The following is a 20,187-nucleotide window of genomic DNA, read 5'->3' as shown; positions in this document are numbered from 1 at the left end:
CTGCCCCGGGTTCGCGTGCGGTGCAGCCCCGCGCATGGGAGTCTCTCTCCCAGCTCCCTCCGCCCAGGCCGCTCTCGGGGATCTGGGCGTGACTGTCCCGCGAGCCAGGGCCCAGACACCGAGATCGCTGTTCTTGGGATTCCCGCAGCTCGGGGTCCGCCCCGCCCCGGCCTCGCTCGCGCCCCACTTTCTTGGAGGAAACTACAGCCTGTGTGCGCTTCCAGAGCCGGCACAGGGAAGCCTCCCCGCCCCCCTCGCAGGGTTTGGGCTGCTCTGGGCTCCCTGGAGGCGGCGGCGAGCAGCGGGGCTCCAGTGAGCTCGGGAGCTGCGGGCTCAGAGGCGGGGCCAGAGGAGGCGGGCGGGGTGGGGGAGCGGACACCTCCGCTGCGTTTCGGAGCCCACCCAGGGCCTCAGCGTCCTTAAGGTGCTTAGGGGCAGGCCAGGAGGGGCGCGCCGGGGCGGGACGATGGAGGCTGTTACCCTTGGAAGGGTCCCCGCAACCCTGGCTCAAGGCAGGAGGGACGCCCAACTCTGAGTGCCGCGCTTTGGCTCCTTGAACACCGGGCGGGGGGCTCCCAGCCCTGTTTCCGCTGAGGAAAGAGACCCCGACGCTCTGCCCTGCGCTCCAACCACCCCAGGCCCATCTACTAGCCAGGCCCTCCCTGGCTGACTTGGGGTCGCGAGTGGGACTGCCGTCTCCACCGGCCGAAGCGTGCACGGCTCTCCAGGGAACCCAGGCCGGGAGTGCGGGATGGGGGGCCGGGCGCGGTTTTGCAGGAACCGGGTGAGTTGGGGGCAGCAGGAGTGCGGGGTGAGGGCGGCCTCTTGTCCACGCTCTTCTGGTCCTAGGCCTCTCGATGCGCTCCCCAGGGCCCAGTCCTGCCCTGCGCGCTGGGGTCTCGAGCCCGTGCCCCGACCGCCGCCGCACACTCCTGGATGCCGCGCACAGGCCGCCCGCTTCCCGCCCTGATCCCCTTATAAAGCCCGTTAGCTTCGTCTTCCCTGCCCGCTCTCTGGGCGCTTCGCTGCCTGCGCCCCCTCCACCCACTACCGGGGCTCCCACCGCACCCCCTCCTCCTGCGCCCCCACGCGCCGCCCCCTCGGTAGGATCCGAGGAACACCCCTCCTCCCGGGAAGGTCGGGTGGCTGCCACCGGGAAGGAGCGCCTGGGACTGGGGCGCGCTGCCTGGGCGGACCGCAGCCGGGAGAGGCTCGCCGGTGCCACCTCCTGGTCTCAGAGGAAACGTCCTGCGAACGAGGAAGGCCAGCGGCGTCCTGGGGAAATGGGGAGCGCGCCATGGCGGAGACCTCACTCGTTCAGCATTTCTTTACCGGGCGCCTGCTGGGGGCCAGCTGTGCCCTGGGGGGACCACGTGAACTGGCCAACTGCGGCCCCCTCGCTCGCCGTGCGGGAGGGCTGGTAACAACAGGAAACAATGGAACTCGCGTTAGGGCCTGGCTGGACTGGACCGGGACCATGGACCCACAGGGCGCGTGGGGGAGGGGGCAGGGTTAGGGATGCGGAGGATGAGCTGGCTGGGATGGCTGAAGGTGGCGGGCTGGAGCAAATCGCAGCCCCTCCTACTCCAAGGGGCCTGAGGCAAGTCTGCGGGACAGGAAAGACCAGGACCCCTGTCCTAGGAGCCTGACAGCAGGCCCAGCGGGAAGGAGCACGGGGGTCTGTGAAAGGCAGTGAGCAGGGGAGGCTGGGGAGGGGGATAGGCTGGGGTGGGAGGGGCACAAATGGGTAGGCAGAGGAGGCCCAGCTAGCCCAACCCCTGCCTTTCTCTCACCTGCATTATTGCCAGGTGCAGCGTCCATGCTCCAACTCGGCCTAATCGCCATATAACAGGGGTCCTCAAACTTTTTAAACAGGGGCCCAGTTCACTGTCCCTCAGACCGTTGGAGGGCCGGACTATAGTTATGAACAAATTCCTATGCACACTGCACATATCTTATTTTGAAGTAAAAAAAAAAAAAAAAAAAAAAAAAAAAAAAAAAAAACGGGAACAAATACAATATTTGTATTTGCATGTGGCCCGCGGGCCAGAGTTTGAGGACCCCTGCCATATAACGACCTGTGTGCATCCAGCCAAGGCCGGGGGCCTCACCACCCCTGACCTCCCCGCTCACGCTCTCGCTGCGCTGGCCTTCTGCCCTGGACCACTCTCCAGGCATCTCATCATGGCTCACTCCTCCTCCATTCTGGCCACAGCTGGGGCCCCGCACTCAGCCTCTCCTCCCCTCTGCAAGGGCACCTGCTGAATGCATGTGCTGACCGGACGTGTAGCAGTTGTATAACCAAAACCTGCAAGTATTCCAGGTGCAGGCACCTCACATTCTCGGGGGCTGAATAAATGCTGCTGAATGAAGACACGAACACCAGCGGGCTTCCCAGTGTTGGCGCAGGGGATGTGCACTCCCAGGGGATGTGCACCCCCAGGGAGCAGGCTCTGCTGAGGGGCCTCTAAGCACCCTGAGCCAAGGGTGTGTGGCTTCCCAAGGGGACTTTGTAAGCCAAGCATCTTCCCCAGGAAGAGTCAGGCCAGGCCCTAGGAGACTGGGGCCCCAGCAGGTGCTAAGAAAGAGGATGGAGCGGACAGGGACGCTGTGGAGCCCCCGCTGCCCACCCCTTCGTGGCAGGCAGCAGCCGGGACAGCAGTCAGGGCCCAGGGGGTGGGGCCTAGATGGCAGGGATAGGCTGCCTGGTGGACCCCTCTCCCCAGCCCCTTCCCTGGATGGCCCAGCACCTCCCCCTGGCAGAACCTCTCTGCACTGCAGCTCCTTTATTTCTTTAACGGGTGTTTATTCTCATAACCGGAGCCTCCACAGAAAAGTGGACAGAATTACACCACACGTTTTTGTTGCCCAAACCTGAGTTCCCTCTGTCTCTTGGCTGGCCTCACCTTTCTTCTCCTAAGGGAGCGGTTCTCAACCTGTGGGTCCCGACCCCTTTGGCGGTCGAACGACCCTTTCCCAGGGGTCGCCTAAGACCATCCTGCTCATCGATTCATAACAGTAGCAACATTACAGTTATGAAGTAGCAACGAGAAAAATTTTATGGTTGGGTCACAACATGAGGAACTGTGTATTTAAAGGGCCAGAAGGCTGAGAACCACTGTCCTAAGGGAACCACCCAGATCTGACAGAAGCTTCTGAAGGGAGTCCTTTCATTGGCTCCCAGAACCACGTGGGTGTGCGGGACCTGCGGTCCCGTGTGGCTTCCCGGACAACTGGCATGACACGGGGCCACCCTCTGCTTTTGGGACAGATGTGCACAGGGCAGATGTGGCTGCTTCGAGGTGCCACATGTGCACATGTCCCCCTTCTGCCGACACACACACCTCCGTTACCTTCATTTGCTGCTCAGGGTGGTGCCTCCGCCCTCCTTAGCTCACCTGGCAGCCCCCGCCTGGACTTCCTCCTCTCCTTCCAGACCCTCCCTCAGAACCACCCGGGTGTGCAGCCCAGACCTCAACCTCGTGCTCTCCATGGGAATGGCCCATAGGTGCCACCTTCCTTTCCCAGCATCCTGCAGGGTCCCTGGTCAGGACAGGCACCCACGCGCCAGGGGCCCAGGCTGTGAAGAGCTGGAATGAATGAATGAATGAATGCTTGAGTGAACGACTTCCCAGCAGAGGCAGCTTGGTGCTCCAGGAGGAAACGTCCTACGTGAGTCTGGTTGAACTGAAGACTGAACCCCCTGCCTCCCCTCCCGCTTTGGGGAGCCTTTCCTGAGAGGAGACCTGTGGCCACCTGTTGCCTGCAGCCACACCCACGCTGGGGGCCCGCTGGGCCGGACCTACACACCCAGCAAGCAGGGCCAGTACCCCCCACCTGAAGAGGTCCCTGCTGAAATCACCCACCCCACTCCATGCCCCGGTGCAGACAGAAGCTTGGCCAGGGGCACACAGCACTTGCCTAAATCTGGAGGGGCTCCCAGGAGGAGGCAGCCAGCGGTGGTGACTGCAGAGGCCCAGGCCCTCAGGGTGGCCGTCACACAGGCCCAGAGAACCTTGTCCTTCAGGAAAGGACAAAGGGAGGGGCCGTAAATCACGGCGCAGAGCTAATTCCCCAGGGGCCTTGCGGGCACCAGGTGTGGGATCTCGGGTAATGAGCTCTCTCCCGGGGCTGCTCTCCGGGGGGCATCTGACCACCTGCCAAACGCGCTAATTGCGCGCCCAGTAAAAGATTTGTGTCAGGGCGCCCGCTCCGCGCTTCTGCGGATGCACGGGAGCAGCACTGCCCACGTGGCCGCTTCCGGAAGGAAGGGCTCCTGGCTGCCATCCAGGCCGGTCTCTGTCCCCTGGGGAGGCTTCCCCCTCAGAGGGTGGGGCTTTGCCATGGCCAGCGCCTCCCGCGGTGGGTGGCCTCCCCTGCCCCTGGGTGCCCCTTCCTGACGACATCTGGGCGTCCAGCAGCCTCAGCTGTTCCTGGTGTGGCGGGGGCTGCCCCGTGGACGCCTGGCCTGAGCTCTCTGGCTTGAACCTCTCTGACACCTGTCCCAGAGTTCAGAGGGAGCTTCTCTGTGGGGTTGGCAGGGTGAGGGCGGGGGGAGGGGGGCAGGGGGCCTCAGAGGGGAGCCGGAGCCGACAGCATGAAAATTGGAGAATGAGTCTGACAATGTGTCTGTAGTTACTTACACAGCACTGTGAGGGGCGACAGGGAGGGGCCCGCGTCCAGAAGACCAAAGGCGGGGGAGAGCTGGGGCGGCTTGAACCCACCCATGAGGCCAATGGCCTGGTCCTCTGGGCCCAGGAGAAAGCCAGGTGCCCCCACCTCACTTGGCGCCTCCAGGTTGTCCTCCACGCTGGGCCCCACATGCCCGAGAGAGGGTGCTGCCTTCCCCAGGAGGGTCCCAGAAAACACTTAAGGCCCAGAGTAAGGCAAACAGAAGCCCACAGACACAGCGCGTGGGGCAGGTGGCAGCTTCGGTCACGGCAGGCACGTGGAGGCCGGCCCGTCCTGGATCAGGACGTCCGAGGGGCTGAGCTCTCCCGCACACGCACCCTGGAGCAGAAGGCTCCTGCGCTTGCACCCGGGTTTCAGGCCCCCACCCCCAGGGGCGGCCCATCCCGAGGGCATGAGAAGAGGAGTTGTTGCCAGGCCCGGCTCCTCCCGAAGGAGGTGGAACAGGCCGGCCCGATCCTGCCTGGGTGGTCGCTGCGATTGTCCTCTGCAGCCCCTTCCCCCCCACAGCCCCGCTGGGTCTGGGCCTCAGGTGCGCCCTGAGCACACAGGGCTGCAGGCTGGGGGCTCCAGGGGTACAGCCGGGAGCCCGAAAGGGGCTCCTGAAGGAGAAGGAAGGAGGGGCTCCGGCTCCACTCCCGGGAGCAGCTTGGGCAGCTAGGGAGGCTGCGGACCAGCTCCTGCTCAGTGGGTGGGGGTGGGGCAGGTCTCGCCCTCTTCAGCCTCACCCAGGCCCCCCCACCCAGAGCCCCAAACTGTAGACAGTGCCTGGGCCTGGATGGTGGTGGCGAGGAAGGCAGGGGCCCAGGATGGCAGGAGGGTGCTGGCTCACACCCAGAGGCCAGGGGTCCTGCAGAAAGAGGCCTCATCCAGACCACGGCTTCCCACCCCAAGCCAGTGGCTCATCAGCAAACCACGCGTGAACCTGTTCCTGGAGGGGAAGGTGGGGCAGGTGCCGGGACCAGAGACCCCGCCGGTCCCACTGCTCCTTGTCAGGTGGCACTTGGTCCTGAGGCCGGTCCAGGGCTGCGGCCATGCCACTCGGAGTGGAATCGCTGTCCCTCCCGCCACGGGGCCTGGACACTGCATCACTGCAGAGGAGAGGAGGTCCGAGAGGAGCTGGGGGTGGCTACACAGCCCAGGGGCCCAGCAGCTTCTCCCTATGAGGAGTCCAGACCTGCCCCACCACAGAGGGTCCTGACACAGGTCACTTCCCTCTGCCCACAGGCTTGGCAATTTCGGGGCCAAGGACACAGGTGCTTAGAGACAATGCCTCACACCTGGCCACCACCCTGGCCACCGCTCGGCCACCGCCTCGCGCAGCCTGCTTGTGGGGGCAGCAGGCCTCTGGCTCCAGGAATCCAGAGCATGTCCCTGGGAAATGGGGCCTGACTCCCTGCCTCTGTGACCCAGTGCCGTCCACTCTGCACCCCAAAGCCTGGCTCTGAGGCCTCCCAGACCCTCCCTCTGCCTGCTTCATGCCCACTGCCCAGCCCCCAGCGCCCACTGTCCCCAAGCTCTCCTGGAAGGCTCTCTGCAGAGCCTGGGCCCGTCCAGCCACAGCTGCCCCTCCCAGGGGCGCCCAGGCCAGCTAGGTCCTCAGGGACACCTGCCCCGTCCACACGCCCCGTCTTCCACCTGACGCCGTGCACAGAAGGGCTTCTGCAGGGTCTCGGGTCTCAGCGTAACTGCAAGTGAGGAAGGCCCACAGTAGAACGTGTGGTTAACCCCGTGGGTGAGCATGGCTCCGAGCAGGGCCCCTGGGTGACCGGGTGGGGTAACGCCCGAAGGCCCGCCATCCGTATCCATCACGGGCGTGAAACAGTCACACTGAGGCCAGAAAAGTGCATGAAATATTTTCAGGGTGACGAAGCCCATCATGAATAAGAAGATCTGGCAGTAAATGGGGAACTGGGAGGAAGGTTTCAATGCCGATGACAGAGAAAAGTGAGGGCTCCTATTACACAAAGAGCTAGAATTAATAGCAAAAGGGGAAGGAATGGACAAATTGCAAATAAGAACCCCACAGGCAGGAGATGCAAGTGGCCACTGGGCTCATGACCAGACCCCAACTCTCAACCCTCAGAAATGCCACCAGAATGGCACCCGCTTCATGGGGCCGTGGGGCTCAGCAGCCCCGTCTTTGGGGGGCAGTTCTGAGCCCAAGAGCTTCATCTCAAAGACAATGTTTTCTGGGGGGCGGGTTATAGGCAGGATGGTCCTTGTCCCGTCCTACTGTCTGAGCACCCCCATCCCCCGATGCCCCCAGAACAGAGCCTGGTGGCAAGAGGTGCCAGAAAAAGGGGGAGGATGTGGGGGGCACCCTGATCCCCAGGTACAGGGCGGAGGAGGGCCGCCTTCACCTCATTGTCTTAACACCCCCTCTCGCCTCTTGTCATAAAGAATTAAAACCTATAATAAGAAAATTTAAGAGTCCCCTGTAATTCAGCCCATCAGCGCCGTCCCGGCTGTCGGCCAACTGCACAGAGTATTAATCTAGCCGTCTCCCTCTGCTCCCAAGGACTTGTGATAAAAACGTCAAACAATTAGATTATGTGGCCGACAGCGATGGAGTGGCAGGGCAGGGGCGTCCCTGGAATCACCCTGACAGAGGCAGGGGGCCGCACGCCACGTGAAGTCCCCCTCCCGACCCCCCACTTTTACAGTCAGACCAGGTCTGGGGAGCAGCCCATGCGCCTGTGGGCCCAGTGAGCAGGGCCGGCCTCAGGGACCCGCTGCGGGGGACTGAGGGACTGAGTGATGCTGGGGGGCAGAGCAGGGAACCCCCAGGGAACTGGAGCCCAGAAGGTGCTGGCCCCTCCCAGCTCCGCCGCCAGCCCAGCCTGGGAGGCGTTTGCTGGCCGCTCCGCCCGGCCTGCCCTTCCCAGGGCCCAGGCTGCCGCCGCCTTCATCTTCTTTTTTGAAGCGTGAAGACGTGTCGCAAATTGATTTCACCGTTGGAAATGGGATAATTAAACTGGTTGTTTCCATCTTCATCATCGCCATAATAAAATGAGAGGACAGCCGTGGCGCGGAGAGATGCTGCGTCTAACGCAGGAGCATTAATTGAATACAGATGGCCTTTCGTGAAGTCGCCGGGTTATATTTCAGGAATATGGGATAATGATGCCAGTTAATCATTTTTACAAGATATAAAATTACTGGCTCCTCTGGAAAGATCATTAAGAAAAACAATTGTTCACAGCAATTGACAATAGAGTTTTAATTATTTAATACAGAAATTAAACTATTAGAGACCAGTGTTGGATGCGGGAACTTAATAGAAATTTATATACAAGGGTCTGTGGGCCCTTCAGTTTATTAACCCACCTAACATCTTAATCCAAACCAATCCGAAGCCTGTTTTAGCTGTGCTTGTCAACTAAGTCGGGAGAGGAGGGAGCCCCAGGTGCCCAGGCCCGAGGTGGATGGGGTGGGGTGGGGTGGCCTCCCCGGTGAGCGGGGACATTGCTGGGAGTCCCAGGCAGGGGCCAGGGGTTCGATAGCCCGTGCCAGGAAGTGAGGACGCGGTGCCAGGATGAGTGGAGGCTGCCAGGGGCTGGCAAAGGGCAGGGCGCCAGGTGGCCACCTCAGGAGCATGGGCCTCGTCCGTGTCTGGGTGACACTATCCAGGGGGTAAAGTGAGGGAGGAACGTGAGGTGTGGACACCGAGCCCACACCACCTGGGCCCAGTGACGGGGCACCTGGTGTGCCCGGGGCCCCAGCCCCCACTTCCCCCCGAGGAGCAGCCCCCTTGGAACAGGCCCCCCTCCGGGCACAGGGGACCCTGGGGCGTGCAGGTGGCCTGCTGAGGGTAGAGATGTTTTAAATGAGGATTCTGATTTTAAAAAACCACCTTGGAATGGACAGTCCTTCAGCGGGTAAGCGAAACTGCAGGGGGCTGGTCCAGACCCCACGGGAGTTTGAGGGGCAGAAAGCGGGCAGAGAAAAGATATCCATCCAACAGTGACATTTGTTGTCTGCCGAGAGGACTTTATTGTCCAAATTTCCTACAATAAAAACACTCCTTACCTTTAAAATATGGAAATCACTATTTTCAAGACAATTAAGAAAAAAAGTAGAACTTTTAAAAAGGTGAATGGCGAGCAAGACACTTCCTGCCGGCCTGGGAGGGAGGGACCGGGACACAGAGGGGCTGGACCATTGGGGACCTGGGACTGTGGGTAGGTGCTGGGTGGGCCAGGCCCCAGCGATGGGCAGTCCTGGGTCAGGGAGTCTGACGCTCCTGAGTAACGGGCTCAAGGTCACGGAGCCCGTCCAGAGCTCAGCCTGGACCAGAGCCGCCTGCCCTCGGCTCCCACCCCGACCCGCTGGCGGGGTCGGCTGGCTGGCAGTGTGGTCATCCAGCTGCCCAGCCCTGTCCCCCGCCCGTGTCCTTTGTGGGACTTGTCCAGAGCGTGCGGACTGGTCACCCTGTCTCACAGGGCTGCCCACCATGCGAATTACCTCCAGTCCCCTATTATCACCAATAAATTCAAAGTGATCTTTCTTCTCCTTACAGTTTTTAGGGTTACATAAATTTTCACCCACGTAATTTTTTCACGCTTGGATCTATTACAGAAAGCCACTTCTATTGTAGAAGTTAATTGATAATGTGATTTGTTATGTTGCTGGGACATAATTCAGAAAGTTATTTTAGCGCCTTTGATGCATGAAATCGCACTCACGTGAGGAGACACAGGGGAGGTGAGCAGTGAGCGTGCAATGAAATATCTCCAGAAGCTTTTACTCCTGTTGTCTGGGCGCGTGCCAACACCTCGCCACAAGAAAGCTCATATTTCCAACGCTGCTCTGATCCAAATTTATTCCCTGGTCATTAGTTAGCTTTAAAAAAAACCTGAGCAACTATGTGTATATATTTGGAAAAAGTCAAACAAAAAAGGAGGACTCTCCCCCTTTCAATATTATCAAAGATGAGCTTTAAAAACACTTTATATTGAATTAACTACAGATTCATGGAAAGCGGCTTAAATAGTGCAGACGGTGGCGAACGGGAACCCAACCCCACACTGTGCTGCTTCCACAGGCTTTGCGTGTGTGGGTGCGTGCACCTGTGTGCACGTGGATGCATGTGAGAGCCTGTACATGCACACGTGTATACATGCATGTGTGTGTGTGCCCCCATTCTGCTTGCTGGCTCTCCCTGCCTTGTGCACCGCCCACCCCCACTGCTCCCCCTGCACAGCTCCCTTCAGCCCCCAGGACCTGCCACGGGGCTGGGGCATAGGGCGTAGGGCTGGCAAGTCCAGTGCCGGCCAATCAGCCAAGAGGTTTGGAGGGAGTGGGCATCCCCATCCAATCTGCTGACCCAGCGTGGGGCACACACGTGCCAAGGTCAGAGGGCCAGCAAGGGGGCTGGCGGGGGGCACTGACCTGGCCTTGCTTTATGCCATCGTTTCCCCACCGCCTCTCCCCTGGTGAGGAAACGCATGGACAGAGCAGAGCCACAGAGCCGGCCCATGGCACCTGCTCATGCCACACCTGGTGGCTCTGCTCCACTTGGCTCCACAGTCTGGGTCCCGCTGCACACACAGCCCACCTTGATCCGGTGGTGGCGGGTGACCTGGGCTGGGAGGTCCTGGCTACGAGGACAGGGCCATGCAGCCCTCAGGGTAGCGCCATGTGAGGACCTGTCCCTTCCTCTGCCGGGATGGGAGCCCACCCGAGTGGGGGGCTCTGGGGGAGGCTGGGGGCTCATTTCACACAGCCAGATGGGACAAGGTGCTGGTGACGTGACTCCCAGACCCGAGGCTGGGCCCGGCCCCGCCACCACCCAGCGTCTCGGCCACAGACAGCACTCGCAGGAGCTGGGTTCCGTCCTTTACTAAAGCTCTTACATGGACAACAAAAGGGCCCAACAGTGTTCCTTGTCTCGGAACCGGCATGGCCCCCCCGGACCACAAGCCTCGTCCCCAGGGACATCGGCCAGAAACGGTCTCCCGAGGGCACCCCTGCTGCTGACGGCTCGTGGGGCTGGAGACCACCCCTCTGCTGGGTCCCCGGGGAGAGATGTGCCCCCTCAACAGGGCAGGGTGGGTTCAGGGGTCCAGGCAGCCTGGGGTGGCCCCCGGTGCAGCCCTCACCCCACCTGCCTGCCGGGCCCCTCCTGGGTCCTCCCATTCCATGAGGGTCCCGGTGCAGAGGTGCAGGCAGACCCTGGGAGGGCCCTGGATGATGGCGGAGGAGGCAGGTGGCACGGGGGGCGAAGGGGAGGCACTCAGACCAGCAGGAGGGCCCGGGGGCGGGCGTGCAGGGGCGCAGCGGGCGGGATGGGAGGATCACACGATGGCCTGGTTCGGAAGCCCGTACAGGACCAGGTTGAGGCTGATGGAGGGCCACTCAGGGCCGTGCGGCTGTGGTCGGAACATCAGCCTGTTCTTGGGGGTCTGTGGAGACTCGTCTGAGGGGAGAGGGGACAGGAGGCTCACCGGGAGCAGGAAGTCCGGGGCCCCAGCCCAGGGCCAGGCGCCTGGGTGGGCGGGGAGGGGGTGCTCCTGGCTCTGCCTGCGACACAGCCCCCAGGCCTGGACGCTGCTGTGAACACACCCCCGGGCTTTCAGACTTGGTGTCACTTGAACCGTTTTGAAGACAAATCAGCGGATCTAATGGCCGGAGCTTCCCCTGAGGAGCCCAGAGGCAGGAGGCCGAGCGGGCGGAGGCGGGGACTCTGACCCTGCAGGGGCGGGAGGCGGACAGTCTAGTTACCGTGGCTGACCATTTCACCAGCTTCCATCCTCTGAAGGAGACGGGCCACTTTCCCGGTCGTCTTGCCAAATGCCAGCAGATCTGGGGAAGAAATTCCACCTCAGAGACGTGGACCCTCCCCCCCCCCCTGCTCCCCCCAACCCCCCCGCGGGCTTCCACGGGGGCTCGGGGTGTGGGACAGGCCGGCGCCACGCACTTTCCCACAGGACGTTGGCCCTCAGCGCGTTGTCCTGCAGGGTTGTCGGCCACTGGTTCGCCAGGATGCTCTTGACCCCCACCAGGCTCAGCAGGATGGCCGTCTCGATGGGCTCCTCCAGGGCCAGCTGGGGGACACTGCAGGGGACCGAGCTCCCGTGGGACACAGCCCGCTCCATCCTCACCCCAAATAGCACCAAGGGCTGGAACGCGTATCTGGACTGACAGCTCTTCAACTTCCCACCCCCAAACTTAAATGCCACAAAAAAGGCATTCAGCTCCCCCTGCAGGGCACCCCCTGTGAGAGGAAGTCCAGGTCCCTGGGGTGCGCGTGCTGGGGGCACCCTCCCAACTGCCGGCCCTTTGGCTCCCGGCCCAACCCCAGCAGCCTCGAGGCTCCGGTGGCCGGTGGTCAGCTGCTGGGGCCCCCGAGACTTCGCAGGGAGGGTGTGGGAGCCCGTCATGGAGACCTGGCTCTCTCTTGGGGCTCTGCAGGGGCACTTCCCCCCCCACACTCCCCATGGGATGCACCCATCATTCATATGCCCCCCACGCTCCCAGCAGCCACCACAAGCCGGCTGCCAGCAGGGCCACCAGCACCTCTTGTGCTCCGAGGACTCCAGCGTCCGCCGCATGCTCTCGTAGGACCGGCTCAGGTCCAGCAGGACCATCAGCCGGCAGTCTGCAGGACACAGGCAGGGGGAGGGGGGTGCAGGCTGGCGTCTCCGGGGCAGTGACCACAGAAATAGCCCCAGCTGCCCGAGGCCTGTGTGTGAACTGCAGGCCCTTTTCTGGGTCACTGGCCGCCCAGGCGCTCAGGACGTTATCTGCTTCAGGAGCCCACACCCGGCTCAGGCTCCTTGTGCCCTGGGGCCCCAGCAGGCCCCGCCCTGCGAGGGGGTCTCAGCCCCCAGCATGCCACCCCAACCAGGCATCTGGCTTGGACCGGGCACAGGGCGAGGAGTTGGTCGCCCTGGCCCCCATGCCCTCTGAGACAGGGGCCAGTGTCCGAGATGCACCGGGGTGGGCGTGCAGCGGCCCCACAGATGCAGAGGCCCACCCCGCTCCCCGGGTGGCCTGGCTGGGCGGCCCCGGGGGCAGACAGACCCTCCAGCTTTTACACACAGGCCTGGGGGGAGCAGTGGGCCTGGTGGTGCCGTGGCCCACAAGGCCTGTGACCTTCACATTTCTGGGCTGCCTGGCCATCCCGTCTGGGAAGGCTGGGGTCAGTTTCAAAGAGGCCCTGTTTCTACCTCCCAGGGGACATGCTTACGGGGTGGAGTGGGGTCCTGTCCTGCGTGGCCCCACGGCGTGAGTGGGGGGCTGGAAAGGAGACCGGGACAAGTGTCCCCAGGCTGCCATCCATGGGGACATGCACCCAAAGGGGAGGGGCCTCCTTGAGGGGTCCCTGACAATGCCACCAGCCCCTGGCGGTGTCCTGGGGTGGGGGCAGAAGTTCAGACAGAGGGGCTGGTGGGCAGGGCGGGTGACCCACGTGTGGCAGACACGCGCCAGCCTCCCCGTCCTCCGCAGGCCCGACCGGGGAGGGTGACCCCCACCTGCCCTGTGGGCTGCCAGGCCCGGAAGTCTAAATGGGGCCCCTGAGAGGTGACATCCCTGCCGAGGCCGGCCCTGTCCTGCGCCTAGTCCTCTGGTGCCCGCGGTCCCGGAGGAGAGGACCCGCTCACCTTCCAAGTTCATGGCAGCCAACCTTTCCACTGACAAGTGGGACAGGAAGTTCTCCATCCCGTAGAAGAAGAAGCCCTCGCAGCGGCCCAGCAGCTGCTCCCACTCGGCCTGGCTGCAGGGGAGGGGCTCGGTGGGCGGGCGGCCAGCCAGGGACAGGCACATGCGGGAGCCCCAGGGACACCCTCCAGGGATGGGATTTTAAAGCACAGACATCCCGCTCCGTCTTCCCTCCACCCTACTCGGCGGCTGAGATGCACAGAGCCTCCTGCACGCGCCCTCCCGCGGGGCCTCTCCTGGCTCTGACTCCAGGGTCCCTGGGAGCTGGCGGCAGCGAATCTCGGGAGAAGGGTGGGCCCCGTGTCCCTGGAGGGGACCCCATCTCGCTGGGCATGGCTCTGGGAAGTGCTAGAGGGACACTTCCCTGACCCCAAGCACGCCCAGTCCCCGAGGGCACCCACAGGACATGCCCCGCTGGACTGGTTGTAGGACCCTGTATGGGGCACCCCTGGGGGCCAGGTCCTCAGCTGTGAAACGGGGTAAGGACAACCACGCCCTGATCCAGGCACCACGCAGGCCAAGGAGCCCAGAGTGAGATGAAGGAAAGTCAGGGGGTCACAGGACAGAATGGGGCCTGAGGGAGAGTCTGGGGAGACGGGGAGGGAAGGGACCCAGGTGGAGACTGACAGCGGCCCCCCAGGAAGAGCACCCCCTGCCGCAGGGAGCCCCGCAGGACAATGTCCCGGGAGCCCAGACCGAACCTTGGAAAGAGCTTTTTTCCCAGATGTCCCACCCATCGCGCGGTGAACGAGTCTTTGTATTTATCCAAAATTTCCCGGGTTACGGAGACAGGCAGCCATGTTCCTGCAATGAGAATGGAATGGAGGCAAAACACAGAAGCTTCGTCACCGGCGTGGAGCATGCGGGGCTGGCTGCGGGACGGGCCGTGGCAGGTGCCTCACTCGCTGCTAGTAGCGTTGCTGATCTCCTTCCCTCCCTCAAGGAGAGATTTGCAAAACCAGTTTCACCCCAAAAAATCCTATATAATAAAAGCGTAGTATGCAAACTGTCCCCTCGACCCGGAGTTCGACCAGGGGGCGGGGCTGGCCAGGGGAAGGAGGGAGGACCTGGCCAGCAGCCAGCAGCCGCTAGGGGCCCTACCGGTGCACAAATTCTGTGCACTGGGCCTCTAGTAAAAATTTGTTTAAATCTCAGATTTAAATACCGAGAGCCTGGGGGCAGGAGGCCTGAGAGGAAGGAAAGGCCCAAGCGCCCGGAGCTGCCCCGTGGGGGCCCAGGCCACGCCTGATGCCAAGGGTGGGGTGTGGCGTGTGCATGTGCATGTGCATGCAGAGCGGGGAGGGGCCGTGCAAGTGCTCACCTGGGCCCTGGGCCTCCTCGAAGGGGTCCACGACGTCTGGGCTTCAGTTAAGGAGAACCAGGACCGCAGGTTGGTGTTGGGCGGTGGGCCCGGCAAAGGATACACTTGAAGTTGTCCGCGTCGACTAAGATGGCGTCAGGAGGGATGACTCGGGGCGCGCTGCCCTGTGACAACAGGCCAGGTCGTGGGGCCTGGCTCCGGCGGCACCCAGGCCCTCAGCCCACGGCCAGCAGGCCTCGCCCACCTACCTTCCGGCTCTTCTTCCCTGGGCCTCTCCTCTTTAACTCTTTGCCTTTGGAGCCCTTTTTCGTGGTCCGGTCTGTTGGAGACACGGAAGGAAGTGGTGATGCCCGGGGACGAGCCGGAGGCGGGTGCAGGACACCGCGGCACGCCGGACGCCACTCTGCTCGCTTTGAAATGGTCGGTCGGATGTGGTGTGAACTTCGCCTCAACACCAAAGCAGGGTGTAGCTCAGTGATGGCGAACCTTTTGAGCTCGGCGTGCCAGCATTTTGAAAAACCCTAACTTAACTCTGGTGCCGTGTCACAGATAGAAATTTTTTGATCTTTGCAACCATAGTAAAACAAAGACTTATATTTTTGATATTTATTTTATATATTTAAATGCCATTTAACAAAGAAAAATCAACCAAAAAAAATGAGTTCGCGTGTCACCTCTGACATGTGTGTCAGAGGTCCGCCATCCCTGGTGCAGGGAGAACTGCTCCTTTTACGTTTCCTAAATGTGAAATGGCAGCGGCACCTCCAATGTAAAGACTCAGAGGGTGGGGAAAGGCCTGGGCCAGGCCCGCCCACTGACCATGCGCACCCCCTGGGCACCCCCCAGGGGCCAGGCCCGCCCACTGACCATGCACACCCCCACTGGGCACCCCCCAGGGGCCAGGCCCGCCCACTGACCATGCGCACACCCCCTGGGCACCCCCCAGGGTGCCGGCCCCCCCACCACCACCCCCCACCCCCCCGCGCCTCTCTCCGCACAGCCGGCCCCTGGCGGCCGCTCACTGTGGGTTCAGAACAGTGACAGTCCCCGCCTGTGTTGGAAGCGCGGATGTGGGGTTCTCCGCCTTGTCCTGACTTTTTTTTTTTTTCAAACAACCAGTTTGTGGCTCCATTTTCTCTTCTGCTGATGGCTCACGTGCTTGCTGTGGCCCGTCCTCTGCTTCCCTTGGATTTCCTGCGTTCTCGCTCTCACTTCCTCACTTAGCTCCTTACTCATGCGTGTCACACCGTGTCATTTTCTGATATAAACGTTCAAAGCCGAGAGGCCCTTCCGGGGTGACGGGGCCCCTTCCCTGGGGACTTGCACGCGGAGGCAGCACCGCGGGTCCCCTGTGGCTTTTGTATGTTTTCCATTATTGATTCCCCCCATTTCCCCCCTTTGGTTCAAACAGGTTTCTTTAAGGCACCCCCGCAGCGGCCTCGCCTGCACAGGTGGTCACAGGTGCTCCCTCTGTCCCAGCCCCTCTGGGCTCCGATCTCCTGCCTTTGTTGGACTAACTGAGCGCTGTTTGCAGCTCGCCTCCCTTCCCCGAGGCCTCGCGGTGACGGCTCAGTGGCGGCCGAGCCCCCTCAGTGTGGTCCCCGCTGCCAGGTCTCCAGTGTCTGAAAAGTATTGCTTTGGGCCTCTCGTCGGGGGTTTTCCTTGTTTCAAGTCGACGGGCAAATTTGGGCCTTGGGATTTCATCTCGGACGGCGGCAAAACCCAATCTACTAATTTTCCATCGGATTCACGTTGATTGACGTGCGTGTTCCTGCGGAAATCTGCAGCGTGCCCAGCGAGGAGGATTCCCACGCGCCACCCGTCTGCGCACCCGGCACCGCAGCGGAGCCTCCGCCCCCACCCCCACCCCCACCCCCACCCACAGGAGACAAGTTTGTGCAGCCAAGAGCAACCTTGACAGACACTGGCACACAGCAGGTGTGCTATAAAGATCTTTCTGGTAACTATGACAGGAGTTAGCGACCTCGCATGGTAAAAGCAAGCAGCTCCCTTTCAAAACAAACCCCCGGCCGGCCAGGGCCGCACTCACCTGCCTCCTCCTGGTGGAGGTGGTTGTAGAACATCTGCAGGGAGAACTCCCGGGACACGGAGGAGATGGCCCCCTCCCGGAGCGCCAGCAGGCCCTCCAGGGGCAGCTCCAGGAGCGGCCTGTCCACAATGAGGACCACGGTGTCCACGGCCTCGGGCTCCACTGGGGGCGGGAGGAAGCTGGCTGCCGGCGTGGCCAACCCTGTGGCAAAAGTCACTGCTGAAGCCACTGCCTGGCCGTGGTGGCCCCCCTGGCAGAGAGCAGGGCCCCAGGCATGTGGCCTCTCTGGGGGAGACACACTGGTCTGATGGTGCAGCCGGGTGGGGTCACAGGGGTGTCGGGTCTTCCGTGGCTCTGAGGACTGGACCGGCGTGGGCGGCCACTCCCTGAGGCAGGTCCTGGGATGACGTGGCTCCTCCCTACCAGGGAGTCCCCTTCCAAAGGACCGACATTTGCACAACCCCCTCCTCCCTCAGGAGGCCAGAGAGGGGTCATGACCGCCGGGGCGGCCGCGTAGAGGGCCCTTCGGAGAAAGGCTTTTCCAGGGGCCCACAGAGCCCACGGAGGAGCCACGGTCCTGTCTCCTGATAGAGAAAGCCCGCCCTCTCCGACACGCGTGGCAGAGTGAAGACAGGGCCCTGGCCCCGAGCGCGGCTGGGCTTCTCGGATGCAGGGACTTGAGGGCAGAATCTCAGCCACAAAGTGGCCTCGGGAGGCCAAGCCCTGGCCTCGGCGCTGGCGTGTGGATGGGACTTGATTCGGACCCTCCATCCTCAGTCGGGTGAACGGGCCCCCGCTGGCGCTCGGGGCCTCATCTCTGAGGGTCTGCACCTCGTGCTGTGGGCATCAGCACCCGAGGAGTCAAAGCACTTTTGACAAAGTAACTGCCCATTTCCCTCTGCTCAGCAAGTCTTTGTGGGGAAGAAGGGTAGATGAATGAAGTGCCTTTTTAAAAGAGCAATTTATGGCCCAGGCCAGTTTGGCTCAGTGGTCAGAGCGCCCGGGGAGACGCTCGGAGGGGGGCCCGCGGCCCCGCCCGGCAGCTGCCAGCCCCCGCGGCTCTCACAGGTGGGGCGAGTCCCAGCCTGGCTTCTTCACCAACAGCCACGGGGGCTCCTGAGCTCCAACGACTCACGGCCTGGGCGCCTCCCTGCCGCTGCCCCTCACCTGGGACGATGGACTGCTTCCGATCCTTGTCTTTGGGCTTTGCTTTCCCCAAATCCCCAATGGTCGACGAAATGTGGATTCTGAAAGTCAAAGGTACATGTTCAGGTGTGAAAAATACCACACACAGCAGGAACGCCAAGCGCATTTCTCGTTAACGCAGCCAGCGCCCCACAAATGGGGGCCGGGAGCTGCGCGCAGGCGCCAGGGAACAGGCTGAGGGACCTCGCTGACTGCTGCGCGGCCCCGGGGGTCCCAGGCCCAACCCCGCTGCCTGCTCTCCTGCCAGAAATACAGCCACGGCCAGCCCCCCGCCCTGCTGTCCCGCCCACACCCCAGCAGACGGTGTGAGCGGAGCGGGACTTCTCTCCAATGGCAGACGGCAGATGGGACAGAGCCGGGCATTCTGGGGGTGCAGGCATTCTGGGGGTGCAGAGACCCTCAGGAAGCACAGGGTGTCCCGTGGGAGCGGGAGCAGAGGAAGAGGGGTGGCTTCCCGCCCGCCCGCCTGCCCGGCACTCAGCCCACTGGGTGTGCAGAGCGCAGGCCCTGACGCCCAGAGAGCACCGGCGCGGGACCTGGGCTCGGGGCTGCGGAGCAGGGAGAGCAGCGGGCGCAGGTATTCCTCCGTGGCCTTCAGGATGTCGCTGAGTCTCAGGGGAGGGTACCTCTGCCTCTCAGGGTTCGCGCCTCCTGATTTCTGTCCAAAGCCACACAGCCCATGATCAGAAGGTGCCAGGGGGCCACATGGGATGCATCTGGTTAGAGCAGAGTGTGGGACCCGCAGGGACAGGCCACTCCGGAGGCAGCCTGGTGGCCAGGACCCAGCTCAGCAGCACATGAAGCGCCTTGGACCCACCACCTGCCTCGGCACCAGGGTCCTTGGGCCCCACAGACCATGCTCAGTGATGGTCAGTTTCTCCCGCCACCCCTCTGAGAGCACCCCTCTTGGGCACCCCCAGCCCCACGGGGATCCTCTGCTCACAGCACCGAGGTGTCTGCCTCAGACTGGGCTCAGGAATTCAAAGAAAAGTTAGCCCCTGCCCAGCAGGCAGGCCGACCTGGGTGTCCCGCAGTGCCTGGTCGGTACCCCGTACCCACTGAGGGGGTCCCTGCCCAGCTCCCCCCCTTACTGCGGCCAGGCGGGGGTCCCGGTCCCCTGACGGTGTGGCAGCCCTGACAGCTGGGCTTGGGCTGGGGCCTCACCAGGCCGAAGATCAGGGCTCTGTCCCTGCTGCACACCTCAGCCTGGCTCTGCTCCCGGAACTGCTGGGCGCTGGCCACCAGGCCAGACAAGGCGGCCGGGCTCACAGCCACCCGCGCCACCCTGCAGGCGTCTGTGGAGACAGACACTGCCGCGGCCCCTCACCCAGCCTCGCAGACCCGCCCTTGGTCGTGAACACGTGGGACTCCTGAGCAAACTGTGGGCACAGGGCTTCTCCATAAGGCTCGCCCGCCTGGGGGCGGACCCTCGTGCCCGGCCAGCACTGGGGTGGGGGACTGACCCCCTAAGGCAGGAGGATGGGCCGGGAGGGCAGGGGCCCGAAAGGTTGAGGAAAGAAGGGAACACAGAAAAGAGGCATTTGACATGGGCTGAGGCGGCAGACCCGGCACGGGGTCAGCTCGGGCAGCTGGGCTGGTCCTCTGGCCCCAGGGGCTTCCCCAAGGGTCTGGTCCCGGCTGTGGACAGAGTCCCGGTCACTCAGGATGAGCTTCAGAGACGGTGTAGGGGTCACCCCGCTGGTGGCTGGGGCTCTCCACTCTGAGATGCCTCCCACCAGACTGTGCTGAACCTGCCCAACCCCCGGGGGTGAGAGGAATGGAGTGTGGGGTCACCACGCCCGCAGGAGGGACATGTGTCTGAAGGTCGCAGGTGCGCCCAGCGCTGGGTCAATACCTGCTCCGGAAACTCACCCCCGACCTGGACCAGCTTCCCTTTGGCTGTGGGGATGAACTTGGGTTTCTCATAGACAGCACCATACAGATGGGTCCTGCGAGCAGGAGGCATGGTGCAGGGTAGGGTCAAACTCCAGCTCGTAGGGTCCCAGAGCACCCCCAAGACGCAGCCTCTGTGAGCCACGTGCACCCCCAACAGGAGCACCCTCCCCACCAGCGCCTGGCGAAGTCAAGATGCAGAACTAAAACAGGCCCATGTGGACACAGCTGTGAGCCATGGGCGGCCTCTGCCGGGGGCTGGGCCAGCCACCTTCTTTCCAGACAAGCGAACCGGTTCTGCCCCACGTGAGTGGTGACCCTCGACACAAAGGGCCCCCTACGGTCAGGAGGTGGCACCGTG

At 62.8% G+C, this 20,187-nt stretch overlaps 1 protein-coding gene and 1 long non-coding RNA gene across 2 annotated transcripts in view; both read right to left on the bottom strand.

The window, feature by feature from the left end:
* Positions 1-7,897: 7,897 nt before the first annotated feature.
* Positions 7,898-10,254, bottom strand: LOC308528720. The gene is made up of 3 exons (XR_013996729.1): positions 9,378-10,254; positions 8,546-8,699; positions 7,898-8,314 (listed from the first exon to the last, which is right to left on the bottom strand). It is a non-coding gene; the product is annotated as an uncharacterized lncRNA (long non-coding RNA).
* Positions 10,255-10,517: 263 nt separating this feature from the next.
* CFAP46 (cilia and flagella associated protein 46) overlaps positions 10,518-20,187 on the bottom strand; it is a gene marked incomplete at its 5' end in the record, with an annotated part of 86,684 nt that continues 77,014 nt past the window's right edge. Inside the window, 14 exons of the mRNA XM_081104539.1 lie at positions 10,518-11,110; positions 11,416-11,496; positions 11,612-11,748; positions 12,211-12,292; positions 13,299-13,411; positions 14,058-14,160; positions 14,678-14,713; positions 14,781-14,841; positions 14,926-14,996; positions 16,728-16,928; positions 17,895-17,974; positions 18,470-18,591; positions 19,098-19,228; positions 19,806-19,882. Of these exons, the coding sequence (XP_080960665.1) occupies positions 10,989-11,110; positions 11,416-11,496; positions 11,612-11,748; positions 12,211-12,292; positions 13,299-13,411; positions 14,058-14,160; positions 14,678-14,713; positions 14,781-14,841; positions 14,926-14,996; positions 16,728-16,928; positions 17,895-17,974; positions 18,470-18,591; positions 19,098-19,228; positions 19,806-19,882 (1,417 nt within the window). The 3' untranslated portion in view covers positions 10,518-10,988. The remainder of the gene's footprint in view (positions 11,111-11,415; positions 11,497-11,611; positions 11,749-12,210; positions 12,293-13,298; positions 13,412-14,057; positions 14,161-14,677; positions 14,714-14,780; positions 14,842-14,925; positions 14,997-16,727; positions 16,929-17,894; positions 17,975-18,469; positions 18,592-19,097; positions 19,229-19,805; positions 19,883-20,187) is intronic.

Source organism: Myotis nattereri (genome assembly GCF_964212035.1).
Source record: "Myotis nattereri genome assembly, chromosome: 13".
Classification (NCBI taxonomy): Eukaryota; Metazoa; Chordata; class Mammalia; order Chiroptera; family Vespertilionidae; genus Myotis; species Myotis nattereri.
The sequence above is the reverse complement of the archived record's forward strand: the minus strand, read 5'-3'. Positions and strand labels throughout refer to the sequence as shown.